The sequence below is a fragment of the Gadus morhua genome, chromosome 20 (genome assembly GCF_902167405.1).
Source record: "Gadus morhua chromosome 20, gadMor3.0, whole genome shotgun sequence".
Classification (NCBI taxonomy): domain Eukaryota; kingdom Metazoa; phylum Chordata; class Actinopteri; order Gadiformes; family Gadidae; genus Gadus; species Gadus morhua.
The window spans coordinates 19555641-19574799 of record NC_044067.1 but is presented as its reverse complement, the minus strand read 5'-3'; the positions used below and the strand labels follow the sequence as shown (position 1 = coordinate 19574799).

General features: G+C 40.2%; 1 protein-coding gene and 1 long non-coding RNA gene across 5 annotated transcripts; both read right to left on the bottom strand.

The window, feature by feature from the left end:
• Positions 1-3658: 3658 nt before the first annotated feature.
• On the bottom strand, positions 3659-10773 carry LOC115532940 (protein mono-ADP-ribosyltransferase PARP14). Of its 4 annotated transcripts, XM_030343037.1 has the most exons (12): positions 10692-10773; positions 10305-10392; positions 10041-10141; positions 9307-9592; positions 8987-9211; positions 7413-8444; positions 7074-7298; positions 5537-6351; positions 5331-5444; positions 4960-5187; positions 4627-4842; positions 3659-4531 (listed from the first exon to the last, which is right to left on the bottom strand). In XM_030343037.1, the coding sequence occupies exons 1-12, from the start codon at positions 10692-10694 to the stop codon at positions 4487-4489; spliced, it is 3378 nt and encodes a 1125-aa protein (XP_030198897.1). In that variant the 5' UTR covers positions 10695-10773; the 3' UTR covers positions 3659-4486. The 4 variants fall into 4 exon arrangements, with proteins under 4 accessions (XP_030198897.1, XP_030198895.1, XP_030198896.1 ...); XM_030343035.1 differs by lacking the exon at positions 10692-10773 and having other exon boundaries at positions 10305-10685; XM_030343036.1 differs by lacking the exon at positions 10692-10773 and having other exon boundaries at positions 9307-9589; positions 10305-10685.
• A 6217-nt stretch (positions 10774-16990) lies between these two features.
• On the bottom strand, positions 16991-17688 carry LOC115533396 (uncharacterized). Its single transcript, XR_003974188.1, has 3 exons — positions 17541-17688; positions 17382-17455; positions 16991-17125 (listed from the first exon to the last, which is right to left on the bottom strand). It is a non-coding gene; the product is annotated as an uncharacterized LOC115533396 (long non-coding RNA).
• Positions 17689-19159: the final 1471 nt, after the last annotated feature.

The following is a 19159-nucleotide window of genomic DNA, read 5'->3' as shown; positions in this document are numbered from 1 at the left end:
TAGGCTGTACTTTTTGGTGTTCTAGTTTCCGACTAGAAGGTAAATCTTGAGAAAAAGCTATTGAAAGCAGTCTGATCTGGTAGCTATGGTACTGCTCAAAGCCTCACATTGAAGCTTAGAAAGGTTATGATTGCAGCATTGAATTTCATTCTCTTACCATAATTATTACTTTCACATTGAAAGATATAACATACAATAACTCATGTCTGTCCACAAGTACAAAAGAGTAACCTAAGCGCATGGATACACTGCACAGCAAGTGATGTTAAGTATTTACAACTATTTCTAAAGAACCAAAAGGCAATGTTCCAAAGGGCTTGAACAAAATAAATACAGAAAGAAAAATTTAAGGACATTTGGACAGATACACACATATGTCACATGCATTATACAATTACTGCATGAAAACAGATACATTTTATTTCTATTTTGGGGAAAAACAGAATAATTTCATTAAAACCTCATCTAAAAATGTGGATATTTTATAGTTTGTACATTCTTCAAGGGACCAGGAATGGGGGCCTGACCATGAAATACTTTAAACGTAACATTAACCACCTTTCTACACAAAGTTGCATTGACACGCAGTGCAAGGCCCATGTCAAAGGTGACTACTTTCTGGCTGAGGGACCTTGCCTGAGTGTATGGAGCCAAGAGAGTGAAGGACCACTGCCCTAAGTCTGACAGTTCATGGATTGGTACCTGCTACGTTGATTGTGATTGTGGGGGAGGTTGTGCATCATGTCAAACTGGCTCCCAGAGGTCACTCAGTGGTACTGCCCCAGGATGGGATGGCGCCGTTCCAGTGGGATCAGAAGCCAACCTTACCAATGACACCTACCAGAGCTGGAATCATGGAATAAGGAGGTCGCAGAGGGAAATGGCGGCCACCTGGTGGCTTTCAATACTTTTCACTTTCTCAGGGATGAGGAATATATATATATGAAGCCACATAGCGACCCTGCAGGACTATATTAATGAGAGAGACTTATGGGGAGTTCCTGGGTGGAAGGAGTGCCCTGATTCAGCTGGATAGGCCAGGTTCAGAATAGGGGAGAGGAAAAGGGAAAAGACACGTTAGGGAGTAAGCCAGTTAGTTTGGCTAAGAGCTGGTATTCTAGGATAATAACATCTGGTTCCCTGGTTAATTTTCAGCCATCTTGTCCTCATTGTTCAGCGAGCTAGCCAGTCGTGCAGCAGAGCCTTGTAACACCACACTATTATAAAACCCAGATGGTGGGATGGCCACCGTCTGGCTGACCTATACAAACTGTATTTGCGCTAAGATGAAGCATGCCTAAATGTGCTGCTCGAGTTATTGCTATTATGGGGTGTGCTTTTTGTTGTTAATGTTGGTTATACAATTCATCCCGGAATGCTTGCACCAAATCCCTACTGGAATCACTGATTACAATAAATCCTCTCCACGCCTACGCACATCCCAACATACACCTGAGGATCAGCAGCACTATGTGCAGCTATTTAATTCCACATGTGGCTTGCTCTGCTCTTCACTAAAGGTGCTCTTGCTCACTTTTCATTCTGAGAAAAACTGTGTCATTCTTTATTTTATTTTTTTACACCTTTGAATAACATTATTCGGTTTTTTATTTAATTTTATATATAACAGTTTGGTTTGCTCTGTAGATTGCTACTTTCCTTTGTTGTCAGCTTTGTTTTAAATGTAAAATAGTGATGATGCAAGTTGACTGTTCTGAATACAATGCAAACAAAAAGTGTGCTGCTGTGTTCTGAATATTTAAAGTATCTCACTGAGTAGTTCCTTATTCCCTAGTTATTTTTATCTATCCACAGAGTATTAAATCAATCAAACTTTATTCATAAAACAAGAAACAATAAAATGGTGATGCATGAGGGAGATCAACAATATTAAACGCAAGATTTAAAAATAGCTTTAATAAGATTTTATAATATTTTTAAAAAAATGAAAAGATTTTGAAATGGCAAAGGTTCTAGTATGCTCATGAATATGAATGGATAGATAGTTGGTAATTACCAATGTTTCCATCTGAATGAAGCAACCTTGCTTTATATGGGTCTACCTATGGACTTTATAATATAGGCAGGCATTACTGATCGTAAACAATACGCTATCCAAAGTTACAATATAGACAAATCCCTTTTCGATTAGGTTGTTGGCTTGTTAACCAAAGCTTAAAACACATCATACAGGGCCAACCTTTGAGTACAGTACTAGATTTATCAGAAATCTGTTCACGTAATAAGAAAGAGACGGACAACCTGATAACATAATATAACAAGGTTCCACTAAATAATTTCAAATTACTTGAATCAGGAAATGTCTAAAGTGTATTTGTACACATCTCAAAATCTAATGATTAAATAATTGTACTTACAGCTATGTTTCAATAATTGACATTCTACTTTGCCATGCGAGTCCACAATAATGAAATGAAGGAGTACCCAGGGGTGCAGACTGGTGATGGCCAAAAAAAAGAAAAAAGGCATGGCGCCAAGACCCCTTCCTATGATTCATGCTACGTTTTTCTATACAAACTCTGTTTAAGTAGGCATTTTTTCTGCTGCCAAGCTGTATCGGCTTGGCACACCCTGCAATTTCACTGTCTTGCCTGTGTGAAACTGCGGGGGTATATTGCGCCTTCGTTAAGGAGCAGGCTTTTTTTTAACTATTTACAAGTGCAGAAACGCCAACATATTCTTTATTTTGCTGACCACATGTTTTATATCCCGACAGAAGCCTCATAAGCAAAGTCCCTCGCCTGCTTTCTCGTTGATCACACGATCTTTTCCCATTTTCGTTGCGACTGCATCACCTTCTGGTGGTAAGGCCATTAAATGCCTTTAACGGCCTTACCACCATGGAGACGCCCGATCTCGTCTGATCTCGGAAGCTAAGCATGGTCGGGCCTGGTTAGTACTTGGATGCCGTCCTTCGGAGGTGATGTAAAACCGAGGTCCTGACTCACTGAGGTCATAAAAGATCCCAGGGCACTTATCGCAAAGAGTAGGGGCTTCCCCGGTCCAACCAGGCTCATTCAATCCGGCCCCCTAATCATCCTCCTGTATAATTGGCTGACTCATTAATTCCCTGACTCTCCACCTCAAGCTGGTGTGTGGTGAGCTTTCTGGTGCAGATTGGCTGCCGTGCATTACCAAAGTGGGTGCCACACACTGGTGGTGGTTGGTGACGTCCCCCCTTCAAAGTGTCTTTGAGTGTCTAGAAAAGCTCTATATAAATTCAATCCATTATTCTCTCCCATGAAGGTCAGCAGCTTGCGGATTTCACTGTCTCTCCAGTTAGAACTACTCATGTTGCTACGTCATCAACACCTCTACCCAAGTCCCGCCCCTGGTACCGCGATGTACCAGGGGCCAGGGGTGTTTAATTACATTTACATGAAAGAGATACACCCCCAATATATGTAGGGTTCGGGAGGGGAAATTGGGGTGCGAAATCAAGCCGGTATATTACCTCGGTCAGTATAAACGTGCGGCAATGCCGTGATAAAGGCGGGCATAAAACTGGCATATTTGGCAGGGTAAAACGACTAGTGACAAAAGCCTGTCAGTGATGTTCAGACCTTCTACATTGATGAAAAACAAAATAGATCCTTTGAGGTATGGTCGTATCGGCTAGACATGACTTGGAGAGTGGTAAATGCTCAACACTTGTTTATTACAACAGAGTCACAAGGTAAACAAGTTTGAGTTATGGAGGTGTTTCATGAAGCATCTCTTGAACACAGGTAAGAAAACAGTTTATGTTGGAAGTGCAAATGGTAAATAAAACTTACATATTATTTACCCAGATAAACCTTGTCTGTCTTGGCTTTAGCGGAAATGGCAAAGAGGCCATGTTTGAGGTGTTTAACTTATCTCCAAACTCATAAAACCTTATATGGTGTTGTCCATTATGTGGAGAAGAAACCATTCAAAACTGTTGTTAGCTTGAAACATGTCATCAGAAGAAGCATTAGACTAAAATAAGTTTCATCAAAATGAAGCAGCTTTAACAATAAGCAAAACAAAGTCTTGTCTATTAGAATTTTTTAAGCAAAATAAGTGACGTACAATACCCCCCCCCCTCCTAAACTCCAGTCAACCCCACCAAACCACATTACTTGTGCAATTTTTACAGATTACTTGTGCATATAAATATATATATATTAGAAATTGTTCATATTTTAAGAGCAGCAAGAGCAATGTTTACGATAGAAAATTAAGTTAACTATATAAACGCCATAATATCTAACAATCTAAGATTGTTAGATCTTAGATTGTTCAAAACAGGGTTCAATTCAGGATTTGATTAAACAGACCAAATTGTAAGTTTGTGAAGGTGCCCTTACTTGTATTGGTTAATGAGTAAAAAAATAGTTAAATGTCCGGTTTCCTCTTTCAGAATAGGCATCACTACATGTTCCTTTCCTTATTGTCTCTGTTAGCAAATCATCTGCAGAAGGGTGGATGACTTGTAGCTTACTTAACTTCCTGTCGAGAGACGTTTCTCTAATTCTTGATTAAAAACCTGCAGGTGAACACATCAACATCCACTGTCAATAACACAAGCCACATTTGGTTTATGTATGTGTGTACTTCTATATTAAATATGCCGGTCTCTACCTGGATTGTCTCTCTGTCTTTTGGATGGAGAACGATGGCAACCTTCTTCAAGCGCATCGACTGCTTCTTAAACGCCAATACTTCTCCTATCATTACAGATGCTGCAAGGTCTTTGGGAAAGCCCAGTTTTCCAGTGCCGATTGCAGGGAAGGATATGGAGGTAAGACCACGGTTCTCTGCCTTGTTCAAGCAGTCTTCAACAATCTCTCTCATTATCTGTGGAATATAGCACAGATGCCTTTTCATTTCTAGGTAAATAAACATCTGCTGAAAATAAAAATGCACACATAACGAGCGCTAGATCTGGAAATATAATAATAATAAATGTGTTACCTTGTAAGCGTTGCCCTTGTTGTCCCAAGGAGGAACCACTGCATGGAAAAGCATGTTGCTTCTCAGTTGACATGCACTTGTAACAATGACATCACCAAAGTTCCCAGTTTGGCAATGTTCACTGACCAACAGCTGAAGGTTGGGTCCTGCTGCTTCAAGGATAGCCTTGGAAACGGCTCCCCTTCTCAGATCAAGCTCTCTACCGACAACATTCACAATCCCCTCGGTCTGAATATATGAATAACAAATGTTTTTTTATTTTATTCCCAGTATTATTTCTAATTATTATAGTTTATTTCTGACAGGATATTGAACTTTTGATTGAAGATTAAAGAATTCAAGTATAAATTAGGATAGAAAAAGATTATTACCGTAGCATCTTGAATATTCCCTTCCACCAATTCAATGCTCAATTCCTCATTGGTGTCCAGTAGCTGGAGAGTGTTTTCGTCCTTTTCCAGAATTGGAGATTGCTTGGGAACACACTGTTGGAAATAAATTATTCCTTGGTTTCCAAATGAATAAACTCTTGTATAAATAGGCTTTTGGGATTTATACATAGAAAATAAACAATTACCCTAGCAGCTTGAATAAACCATTCCATTGATTTTAAGCTCTGTCTGTCAGTAACACTCTGCTGAGAATAAATAATTCCTTGGTTTCCAAACTTGTGTCTCACTGATGTCTCCAAAGCATGAACGGCATGGTCATCTGTGCTAACAAAATGGATCTGCTTCAGGTTGTTTTCACCAAACTGGTCCTCACAATGTTCCTTCAACACTTTGATGATGGTGTCGGCACACAGGTCTATTGGGAACCCCATGTTGGCACTGATGGCAGAGATGGCCAGAGATTGACAGCCATTCATCTCAGCAAGTTCTAGACTTCCTTTAACGGCTCTTCTCAGCTGCCCCACTGTCTTCAAGTGGTTAGATGGATCATACTGGGGTGTGACCGCATGGATCACTTTTTTGCATTGAAGCCGACCCCCTGCACCAGTAATTACACTGTCTCCTGGCTTCAGCTGCCCTCTCCGGAGATGGATTTTATCACATTCTTCCTGCAAGGAAGAACCAGCAGCCGCCACAATTGCTTCTCCAGTACCTCCATCAAGTTTCAAGTTCTTATTCGAATTGATAACCACTGCATCTACTGCGTAGCTACATAGATCAGCTTTAGAAACAGCTAAATCAATGCCATCAGATGTTTGAATCTGATAGATGGGCCTTGGAAGGGGCTGGTAATTTTTTCTGGTATTTCTCATACATTTAGAAACGTTAAGTATTGGTCTTTCTTTGCCATAAAGAGCCGTTCCCAAGGAGTTGTAAAATGGGAAAACTTTGAGATATGTCTTCCCAAATTGATGTTTTCTCTTGATTATCCCTTCAACATCTATTGAGAAAAAAGATAAAATGGGATTAAATAAACAAATTAAATAAGAATTTAGGGTAACTGTATTAGATGTGGCCAGTCTTATTGATACCGCCATTTTGGGCTGTTGCATATATTGTATTATGTGAAAAAAATTATAGAAATACAACATGCTGGTGAATGTTGTTTTAAATATACGTAAAATATAACTATAAAAACATCCAATGAAGTTATTAGGTCTATGCCTTTATTTCTATTTACTTGATAAATATCCATCATGAACGTTCTCTTTCCACAACGTGGGCACAGCAGTGCATTGCAATCCTCCTGAGTACCTACATAAATAAGGCAACTGCAGTGAGTGTGTGACCTAATAAAGTAGGTAGGCTTTTTCATATTCTAATTATTTATCACAACCCTGTGATTTCTTTATATCACCTGCTACAAAAACGATGAAAAACACCCGCCACATCACATTCTGGAAGTCCACAGTAGCTGTAATTGCTTAACTTAATGATCCTAAGTAGGGAACAACTTTAAATGACCCCAAGAGAAACAAACACCATGCTACCAAAAAAGATAATAGGGTAACACTCAATAAGCCCATTAGCATCTCCATGGCGTGTTAAGCAAAACAGATGGTGTACTTCCGAAAGGACGCCAGACCCAATCCATCCGCCATTCTCTCAAAATGATCATCCACTATCGCCACCTTAAAAAGAACGTCCTCACAAATAAAATACCTGTATCCATTTTGAAGGAGATGACAGCAGACTGTTCCTCTTCATTTGGTGTGAACTGTTCAACCTTCCAACCTTCATTCTCAAAGTAAAGCAGGAGGACATCTTCACTGATGTTGGACACATCCTCAACTTTAAGCTGGGATGTGACTTCCAGAGGTCTGACAGTTAATTTCTTGTTCAGGAACATCTTGTTTTTCTCGCAGCTTGTAATGAACTCATTATTTTCTGTTAGAGAAGTATAGAGAATACATTTAAATTCTAGTTTAAACTTGCAGTACTAAGGCAGATCATTAACTGAGTCATAAAGAATATTTAGTAATTTTAAAAACACAAAAACACCTTTTGCACTTGAGAAAGTAACCACAGCGGAGCATGTGTCAGAGATTATCTCCAAACTGAATTCAGGTTGGCTGGTCATCGGTGACTTGTAGTTTTTGTGGATGTTTTCCACCAACATCTCCATGAACTCCTTGCTCATGTCCTGGGGAACGTTCTCTAAGACAGCTGAGGTAGAACCCAAAGCCGGCTGTTCTGTCTGCTCTTCCCTGCTAGCCGCCTCAATCTGGTTATCCTCCTCAGCTGTAGGTCCATCTAAGAGTTTTTTTTGTACTGCAAGCACTTGTGCCATTACCACAATAGCTGCATCTGAAACCTCATGACTTAAACCTTTTAAGATCAATTTGTCTTCATATGTCATTTCTAGGTCTGGGTAATTATCTTTGAACCGGTCAGCAAGACCGTCTTGACAAAGCAGGTGAAACATTTCTTCGGATATCTCAAATCCTTGTGTAATACTTGAATTCTCCCTCTGAACCCTTTTCTCAATCCTGGTCATGAGCTCATTCAACGTGGGCTCTAGTCTGGTCACCTCGTCCACAAGGCCGACCACTGACAATGCACCTTCAGCTTTCTCAGGGATGACTTCCATGGTCTTGTCTAAAACAATCTCTCTGATCTGCGCTTCAGACTCTTCCCATGTTGATGGTGGAGGCTGAAGCCTCAGAGTTTTGAACCTGGACAAGACCTGTGTGAAGGCCTGCTCCACTGATTGTTTCCACTGTTTGATGTATTTGGGTGTAACATCTTTCTGCTCGAGCAGTGCTGGAAGAGGGCTGAAACTCACAGATGAGGGTAGGAGGTCTACCTTGCAGAAGAGTGCTGACAAGTGACCACAAACCATCTCTGCTGCTTCCTGCTGCTGATGGAGGTACGTCAAGAGTGGGGAATGTATGCTTTTAGAGAAGGTAGCAGGTAGTTTTGGTTTGGGTCGGACTTTGCCATAAAGAACCGTTCCCAAGGAGTCGTAAAATGGAAAAGCCTTGACCGGTGTTATCCCGATCACATGTTCCTTCTTGATTATCCCTTGAACAGCTAATGAGATAAAATCATTATTCACATTTAAATGTACTTAATGAAAAATAAAGAAGATTAACAATACTAACGATTTATAATACTACAATCGAACAGTGCAGGCGCATTCTCAGGCCTCTTAAATGACACATTTGTATCGAAAATCATTTCCATGTTTTTTCCTTTACAAACATTGTTTGTGTTAAAACATTGTTATTACCACATTTGTGCTTTTCCCTTCCAATAATTTCATTTTCAAACAACAATGAGTACAGTTGTGCAGCTGGGTTTCAATATAATAGATCGAAATTTAAATTTGTAAAGAAAACTCCCACAGCAGCATAAGAGTTGTTTTTGTGGGTTGCTTAAGTGTGTTGCTTGAGTGCGTTGCATATTTTCAATATTATAAAGCATCTCCCCATGTTTAGCCGATATCGGACACGGCTGATAGCTAGTTTGTGTGTGTTAGAGGGTGGGGGCTAGACACTGCTTGCCACTGCAACCTCCATGCACACATGCAGCACCGCTTTAAAATAACTATGCTCTACTAATGAAGACTTTACCTGTGTCCATTTTGAAGGAGATGACAGCAGACTGTTCCTCTTTATCGGGGGTGACCTGTTCAACCTCCCAACCTTCATTCTCAAAGTACAGCAGGAGGACATCTTCACTGATGTTTGCCAAATTCTCAACTCTGACTTGGGATGTGACTTCCAGAGCTCTGACAGTTAATTTCTTGTTCAAGAAGGTCCTGTTTGTCTGGCAGCTTGTAATGAACTCATTGTTTTCTGTTAGAGAAGAGAATGCATCGAATATCAAGTGAGTGATGATAACCGTTAATATATAACATGAATATTTAGTAATTATAAGATCACAAAACAACCTTTTGTACTTGAGAAAGTAATCACAGCGGAGCATATGTCGGAGAGCATCTCCAAACTGAAATCAGGTTGGGTGGTTATCTGTGACTTGAAGTAGATGTTTTCCACCAACATCTCCATGATGTCCTTGCTCATGTCCGGGGGAACGTTCTCTAAGACAGCGGAGGTGGAACCCAAAGCCGACTCTTCTGTCTGCTCTACCCTGCTCACCGCCTCCACCTGGGTCTCCTCCTCAGATGCACGACTATCCGAGTTGCTTTGTTGGTTGTTGGTAGTAGTTGTCAACTGCTGACAGAATATAGTTCACAAGAACATAATACCAAAAAATACAAACAAATGTTTATTATACACATGATTCTTCCCATCCCTGTTGCTGTTGAATAACTTCAAAAATAATGTCAGTTCAAATAACCGTCAAGCAAAGTATTTATTTAGACTTTTTGCTCGTTTTCTCCTGCTCCATCACCTTGTTCATCCCACAGACACACTGGCCCCAGCATTGCCAAAGGCAGCCTCATATCACACACATTTGTTGATGGAATACTAAATTAAAAATTTGATTTGTGTAGTGCACAAAAACATCAATGTGGTTATGGCTAAGCTTCCAAAATACATTAACGATAGGGACATTTTTTTGGGGGTATAAGTGTTACAACGGCATATAGGTATTGCTATGTGACGATGTAAAAAAAAATGGCCTGAAGTGCTGCGTTGGATGAGTCTTTCGTCTACTTACCTCTCTCTCAGAGCTTCTGTCAGCCAAATGAACGGAGACCTTTATCACCCCTTCTTCCAAGACGATCACATGAGTCTCTTGAGCCAGAACCCTCGCCCTATCTGGATGAGAAAACCAACCCCAGGTGACGTCATGTTATGAATGGTTTCTTCTCTAAAGAAACCATTCTTATTATCTTGAAACGTCGTCAAAATGAAGCATAGCCTACGCTAAAATAATTTCAATAATCACTACAGAGTAAAAGCTTGAGTTAAGCATGATCACCTTCCTCCCTTCTGAAACGCAGCACCGCCGTCCTGCTTCTGTCTTCATATTGAATTTGACATTCACCACCACCGGCCCGTTTTTTACTCTGGAAATATTTCACCAGTTTGTTTTTCAGTCTGGGAACGTTGTTTTCTTCGAGCTCTACGATCAGTGTATAAGGATATGCGTCGTCCATCGCTGTCTACAATCCGTCAACTGTACTTCCGACCTTTAAGGCGTATTCATTCTGAATTCACTTTCGCTTTTAGATCGGAAAACAATGTGAACACAAAGCTGAGGCAGTGCTACCTAGGTAGACCTAGGTAAGTTATTGTCTTTCAAATTAAAAGTGTCTATTGAAACGTTACGAATGATTCAACTTGTTTCTCATTTTTTTTAGTTTACCATTTATGTTTCACCCTTATCGCATGGTTGAGTCTTACGTAGATCCAGATAGCACAGAGCCAGTGTTGCCATTACCTGGAATATCTGGCCCAATCTGGCAACACTGCATAGAGCGCGCTACTGGACCGTCAGTCGATATAATTTGACGCGTAGTCGTCAAAGAAGTTAAAAGTGAAACTAAAAGTGATGGAAATTATTTTAGTCAATGCTTCATTAATTTTGACCACATGTTCAAGCTAACACCAGTTATGAATGTTTTCTTCTCCACATTGTGGACAACACCAGTGCCGTGTTCCAATATCCATATTATCCTATCCTGTTATGTTGGGTGTGTAGTAATAACCAACAAGAACGCGTTACTTTCCAGCCAACTCTCTCCGTTCCTGTATCAACATACATAGTGGCGCAAAAAGTGGGTATGCACTATATGCGGCGCATAGGGGCGCCGAACCAGAGGGGGCGCCAAAGCGATAGAAGTAAAATTATTTGAGTCGGCATTTTCTGTATTTAACAGCGTTTGTGTACATGATATGATGATCAATAACAGAGGAACGTCACTGATAAGGCGCCCCCCCCCCCCGCTCCTTCGCCTCCCTCCCCCCCTCCTCCCCACACGGCGCTCCAGTGGCCGCCCCCTCGACTACGCCCTGGAGGCGAGCGCCAGAGTGTCTTCATTTGAACCGTATTATCATCTGATGACACGTACCTCAATATGGAGAGGCAGAGAAGAAAGCCCCTCGGGGTCACAACATAGAAAAAGAAAGATTGGGAAGGTCGTTTTTATGTCAGTGTATCAAGAGGAGGCTTGTAAATATACAGGTTAGCTAAATCTAGTAAAACAACAGGTTACTGTTGTCTTGCAACTGTGTACTGATCAGAATGGAGCCTACAACGGATCATAACAATAAAAATAAAGGAACTTGTTTGTGGTTATTTTGTTTTACTTCAATCTCTATGCAAGTCTTTGTTTTATGTCAATAGACCCAGTAAAAACTGAGTCATAAAGTTGATACTTTATAACTCCGTTAATAATCCAAAATTTAATTTAAAAAAAAAGATTATTATCGTATCTGAATCGTTCTACACAGTATTACGATGCATCGAAGAATCTATTATTTTTCCCACCCCTATTGGTTACTGTACTCCAACAGTTCTAACAGAGTCTATTGTTTTTCATGTAAGCTTTTTGGTGAAACTAGAGTGGTGGGGTATAATAACTGGCAGTGTCTTTCAAAGATACTGAAGCACCATGAAACAAGTGGTTACCACATACATGGGCGTCAGTTTGGTTTGAAATGTGCTGGGGACAGAGACGCATTCGGAAGTGAATTCTGAGAAGTGCTGGGTACAATGAGGATGCACTCCTTTTTCTCTCCTTAGTGCCGGTAATGAAAGGTTCTGAAAGACGGCATAGCCATGTAGCTAATTAGGCTACTAAGGAATAAAATGTAGGCCTATACAAAATCGGTCTGGCACGTTTTATGAAAAAAAACGTTTTCAAAAAGCATCGGACATATGACCCACTATGTTCTGCTCCATGCAGTGGCGCAAAAAGTGGGTATGCACTATATGCGGCGCATAGGGGCGCCGCACCAGAGGGGGCGCCAAAGCGATGGAAGTAAAAAAATTTGAGTCGGCATTTTCTGTTTTTAACAGCGTTTGTGTAACAGAGAGACGTCACTGATAAGGCGCCCCCCCTGCTCCTTCGCATCCCTCCCTCTCCCCACACGGCGCTCCAGTGGGCGCCCCCTCGACCACGCCCTGGAGGTGAGCGCCAGAGTGTCTTCATTTGAACCGTATTGTCATCTCATGACACCTACCTCAATATGGAGAGGCAGAGAAGAAAGCCCTCAGGGTCACAACATAGAAAAAGAAAGATTGGGAAGGAGAAAGGGTGCGCAGGGATGAAAGAAAGCTTTTCAAAGTGGTTGAAAGACAGTCGTTTTTATGTCAGTATCAAGAGGAGGCTTGTAAATATACAGGTTAGCTAAATCTACTACTAGTAAAACAACAGGTTACTGTTGTCTTGCAACTGTGTACTGATCAGAATGGAGCCTACAATATAACGGATCATAACAAGAAAAATAAAGGAACTTGTTTGTGGTTATTTTGTTTTACTTCAATCTCTATGCAAGTCTTTGTTTTATGTCAATAGAACCAGTACAAACTGAGTTATAAAGTTAACACTTTATAACTCCGTTAATAATCCAAAAGTTAATAAATTAATAATCGAAAAAAAAAGAAGAGATTATTATCGTATCTGAATTTAGACTGAATCGTTCTACACAGTATTGCGATGCATCGAAGAATCGATTATTTTTCCCACCCCTATTGGTTACTGTACTCAAACCGTTCTAACAGAGTCTATTGTTTTGCATGTAAGCTTTTTGGTGAAGCTAGAGTTGCTGACACGTGCCTTGTGGTCGGGTATAATAACTGGCAGTGTCTTTCAAAGATACTGAAGCACCATGAAAGAAGTGGTTATCACATAAATGCTTATCTGATTGGAAAGAATTGGCATCCCGCTTATGCCTAGGTAAAACTATTGATAGCGAATTGCAGAGAGCCCGTTGACTCGAGTGATCGACTGCATACTCTTCCTTGAGAAGAGAAATGCCACTGAGGGGGACAAAATGCACAGTTAGGAAATCCTAGAAATGGAAATTTTCTGGGTATCCTTGATCTCTTATAGCACGGTATGATATTACACTGACAGAGCATCTTAGAAAGGCTGCCTCTAAAGAAAACACCTGATATCTGTCCTGGTGCACTCAAAATGAATTTTTTGATTCAATATCAGAGTGTGTTTTAGGTCAACTTTGTGCCCAGATCAAAGAGGGGGGGGGGGGGGGGGGGCGCCTGCTATGTGTCTGCATACCCCCCAGAAAGTAGCCAGTTGCGCCCCTGGCTCCATGTATCCAATGTTGACAACGTGACATGATATGGCTAAGCTAACAACATAAACAAGAGGAGCTCAGAAAGGAATTGAACTGCGTGTTTAAGTTCAAAAGTGCCAAAGGTGTGGCTACACACAGCACTACAAAAGTGATCAAGATTGAAAAAGAAAAAAATATTTGTTGCACAGCTGAACGCTGTATCACATGAGGAGCTGGCTGTTCTCAATTCACAACACGCATTCCATCAAAACTATAGCCTATATCAGGCATTCTGACCAAAACTCATGAACTCCCCCCCTCAATTATTCCAGAATTCAAGAATGACCAAAAGTCACTTTGTGTCAACTGACTGACTCCACCGACTATCAATTGCAAGTTAAAACAGCCGACCACTTGAGTGCAAAAAACACAAAAGACCTCGCCACAGCACCAGCAAATCTTAAGCAATTAATATCACGTCTTACTTTTATTTATGTGGCAGTGGTTTGCAGATACATCCCGCGGTGTAGCCTACCACATCCATTTAGTTCAACAGGTTATCGTTCTGATACTGTCCATGGTAGGCCTACTAGCAAACTGCTCTGGTGCTTCTTACCTATGTATTCAGGCTAAAATGACTTGATTGTCTGATGCCTCATCATCCCAGCCAAAGAGTATTGGTATTATTAGTAATGACTACTTGCCAAATCGAAAAAATAACTTCACACAGTGTGTCTTTTTCCAATGTATTTTTTATCATTCGTAGCGTTGATCAGCAGAGAAATAATTTGCCAAAGTCGTTGACGTCGTTGACGGGGCGAACAGGACACCGACACGGTCGCGCACCGAGGGTAATTGCTTCCCACTGAAGGGGCTTAAATTCGACTGCGGTCAAGTGAGCCGCTATTCGTTCATCCGCGGTTAAGCCAGCCGTCACACAAAATCTTCGTGCGCCTTGACTCTAAACAGCCTTTGGGTGGTATCTCGCAACGTTTTCAAAATAAAAGCCTTCACCTACGTGTGTAGACTAGAGATATAGAATACTAGATGTCTTACGGCGGCGTCTAGAACGTCCGCACTTGCTGCCATCTTGCCAGTCAGCTGCTCACCCATAACATTGTGTTGGTATTGGTACATGTACTTTTTAAATAACCATAACTTGCTACATTTTCAACCGGTTTACAAACGGTTTGGTTTCTTACAAACGTTATTAACGTGGTTATAATATTGTACCTATTTTAGAACATTATTACTTTTTTTTAGAATCTAACATAATTATTCATCAGTATCAAATATGCAGTGCCTTAACTACATCTCTGACGTTTAGAACAAAACAAACCGTTTGAAAATGGAGCAAGGTGGTTATGGTTTAAAAAGTACGTGTACCACTACCAACACAGTGTTATGGGTGAGCAGCTGACAGTGGCAAGTTGGCCGCCAGTGTGGACGTTCGACTCCATTGGCCAGCAGAATATGCATGTGTACGTTTTTCAAATGACATTTTCTCTAAATCTATACAGTAAAATCACATAGTTCCTTGTGTATTAGTAGTCAGCACAGCGGTTAATATGGTCACATCAATCAGTGCCTGAACTTATGTAAAATTCGGTCTATAGCCCACTTCAAAGTGCTGACATAATGCAATATTGCAAAGGCGAGAATATGCATGTGTACGTTTTTCAAATGACATTTTCTCTAAATCTATACAGTAAAATCACATGGTTCCTTGTGTACAAGTAGTCAGCACACCGGTTAATATGGTCATATCAACCAGTGCCTGAACTTATGTGAAATTCTGTCTATAGCTCACTTCAAAGTGCTGACATAATGCAATATTGCAAAGGCGAGAATATGCATGTGTACGTTTTTCAAATGAAAATTTCTCAAAATCTATACAGTAAAATCACATGGTTCCTTGTGTACACGAAGTCAGCACACCGGTTAATATGGTCACATAAACCAGTGCCTGAACTTCTGGAAATTCTGTCTATAGCTCCCTTCAAAGTGCTGACATAATGCAATTTACAAAGGCAAGAATATGCATGTGTACGTTTTTCAAATGAAAAATTCTCAAAATCCATACAGTAAAATCACATGGTTCATTGTGTACACGAAGTCAGCACACCGGTTAATATGGTCACATCAACCAGTGCCTGAACTTATGTGAAATTCTGTCTATAGCTCACTTCAAAGTGCTGACATAATGCAATTTGCAAAGGCAAGAATATGCATGTGTACGTTTTTCAAATGAAAAATTCTCAAAATCCATACAGTAAAATCACATGGTTCCTTGTGTACACGAAGTCAGCACACCGGTTAATATGGTCATATCAACCAGTGCCTGAACTTATGTGAAATTCTGTCTATAGCTCACTTCAAAGTGCTGACATAATGCAATATTGCAAAGGCTAGAATATGCATGTGTATGTTTTTCAAATGAAAATTTCTCAAAATCTATACAGTAAAATCACATGGTTCCTTGTGTACACGAAGTCAGCACACCGGTTAATATGGTCACATCAACCAGTGCCTGAACTTATGTGAAATTCTGTCTATAGCTCCCTTCAAAGTGCTGACATAATGCAATTTGCAAAGGCGAGAATATGCAATGTGTACGTTTTTCAAATGAACATTTCTCAAAATCTATACAGTAAAATCACATAGTTCCTTGTGTACAAGTAGTCAGCACACCGGTTAATATGGTCATATCAGTCAGTGCCTGAACTTATGTGAAATTCTGTCTATAGCTCACTTCAAAGTGCTGACATAATGCAATTTGCAAAGGCAAGAATATGCATGTGTACGTTTTTCAAATGAAAAATTCTCAAAATCCATACAGTAAAATTACATGGTTCCTTGTGTACACGTAGTCAGCACACCGGTTAATATGGTCATATCAACCAGTGCCTGAACTTATGTGAAATTCGGTCTATAGCCCACTTCAAAGTGCTGACATAATGCAATTTGCAAAGGCGAGAATATGCATGTGTACGTTTTTCAAATGACATTTTCTCTAAATCTATACAGTAAAATAACATGGTTCCTTGTGTACAAGTAGTCAGCACACCGGTTAATATGGTCATATCAACAAGTGCCTGAACTTATGTGAAATTCTGTCTATAGCTCACTTCAAAGTGCTGACATAATGCTATTTGCAAAGGCGAGAATATGCATGTGTACGTTTTTCAAATGAAAATTTCTCAAAATCTATACAGTAAAATCACATGGTTCCTTGTGTACACGTAGTCAGCACACCGGTTAATGTGGTCATATCAGTCGGTGCCTTGCACACAGCACTAAGGCCAACACAGCAGCGAAGAGAAGGAGAGGAGACATGCTGGCTGGGGCTCATGGGATGTGGTGCAAGTTGCAGCAGCGGAACGAGAGAAATGTAAAGGTAATATAAAGGTCGTGAGGCACTTGTAGGACAGGTAACAGGTAAAATATTTATTTGCACAGCACACACAGCCATTGCTTTTGCTTCAGCTCTTGAAGTGTCCTGGGGTCCATGGTTAAACAGACGGCATGGAACCACCGGTCACATTTATCACACTGGATCTGTTGGATTAAAAAATGAATTCATGATTTATTCATGCACATGATTTTGTCAGTTGGTAGCAACACTTAAGTTTAACTGGTATATCACAAGCGTCGGTGAAGTCACTTAAGAAAGGTAGTGCATTACATATAACTCATGGAGGAATAAGTGCTGTTAACCATTGGGGTAATTTTATTACAGTAACTTAGTAAGTTGCTACTAACACTGTATGTCACATCACGATTCCACATTGAACTGCTGCTCACAACAACTCACCCAGTTTGTGTTGGCAGGTGCTTCTCCAGGGGGCCTGTCAGCTCCACACATTGCACATGTCTCTTCATCAAAGACTGAAAGAAAGTGTATTTGCATAATACATTTAATCTGAATTCAAGTGGAGTGCCTTTAAGTTATTCATTATTTAAGTTATTGTACCTGATGCCTCAAGGACTTGGAGACCCATATTCCTCCTAGATTCTCCCATGGCTTTCCTGGTGGTTTCAAATTGCATTTGGGGCAACTGAGGGAAGGCTCCCATTACTGCTCTGGCCATCTAAATAAACAACACTGTAGTTATTGAAAATTGTCTTCCTCTTTTAAACGATAACTTAAGCATATGTCAACTCATGCATGACGAGAGGGTTTACAGAAATCTTGCATGTGTGCAGAAACACCTAAAAGGAACCTTATTTCTACCACTGCAAACATGAAAGAAACATTATGTTTTCACTATACATAGTTCAACTTACTTCAACAACAATAACGCCACAACTGCAACCATCCCTTTGCACTGGGTGGGGCATTACTCCTCCTTTCCACTGAACATCAACCCAGTCCGTTTTCCCATGGGATGTTCTCCTCATCTTGAAGTATTCCCTGAAGAAACGTGATGTTGTGATAATTTCTTTAGGCACTACCAAAACATTGTTCATTCACAGATACATTTTAGCAAAGTTTGTATTCACTTATAAGGCATATGGACAGATCTTCAAACATACCACTGATTACTGAGGTCATACAATAAGAAACAGCTGCCATTGTTGAATGTGAACATGACTTCAAATGTTTAGAATTCTAGCTTGAATATTTACTGTATTTTCGTGGCGGCATGTGCAGAGTCCTCAAGCTCAGAGGATGCTGGTGATGGATCCAATTGGAAGACTGTGCCAGACTTTGCATGAATGTACTGTGAAAGAAGAGAGGGTATACTGTAATTAATACTTTATTTCACGATGTGATAACAAACATCTTACTGAGTGAAAATTAAGAAGGCAACAAACCAGCATGTTCCAATGATTCCCATTCACATGGATGAATGACAGCATCGCTTCATAGTTTTCAAAGTTTACCTACAGCATGAAAAAACAATGTTTGATGATGATTTAATGAACATGTAAGTCAATTGTTTACCTATGAGTATCATGATGTCTATCTTGGGTACCATATTTGTTAGAAATGTTGGCATGGACAAGAAAGCTTTCAGACAGTGAAAATACATAGTGCTTCCTTATGAAGTGGACTTGAAGCTTCTCGTCCCAGCTATTTCATGAACGACTGTATAGTTGGGATGGGCATTCGATTAAATTGTCTTAGTTGATCGTCGGGAGAATTAACGATCAATTAATCGATAATTTGTTAATATTTTTATATTAAAATTAACTATTTATATGCTATATTCAAAATGCAATGGAAATTGATTGTTCATTCTCCCGCGTTTATGGACACTTCCGGTCCGATTCGAAGTGGAACAACAGCTCAATCGGAATAGAATTCCATGTGGAATAGAAGAGTTGGTGTAGTCTGCTTTATTACACAGGTTTTCTCAATGCCAAATAAAAAAACGTCCTTTTGATCGATAACAATATAAATTGATCAACACATTTCTTAACGATCAATGATCGATCATCGATTAATTATGCCCATCCCTAATAGTAAGTATTCCCATCACACAACATACCATCACATGCACAAACAGACACTGAACATATTACCTTAGGTAAGCTTTGACGGCGTACTGTGGCCCTGTCACCAGACAAAATCACACCTGCCGTGTA

Bases quoted from the DNA above. Each gene is read 5' to 3' on its own strand.
- LOC115532940 (XM_030343035.1), bottom strand. From the start codon at position 10,482: ATGGACGACGCATATCCTTATACACTGATCGTAGAGCTCGAAGAAAAC. The intron at 7,299-7,412 runs GTGTTTTTGTGT...CTTCTCTAACAG, and splicing joins TACTTTCTCAAGTGCAAAAG to AAAATAATGAGTTCATTACA. The intron at 4,532-4,626 runs GTAGAGACCGGC...GTTCACCTGCAG, and splicing joins AAGACAGAGAGACAATCCAG to GTTTTTAATCAAGAATTAGA.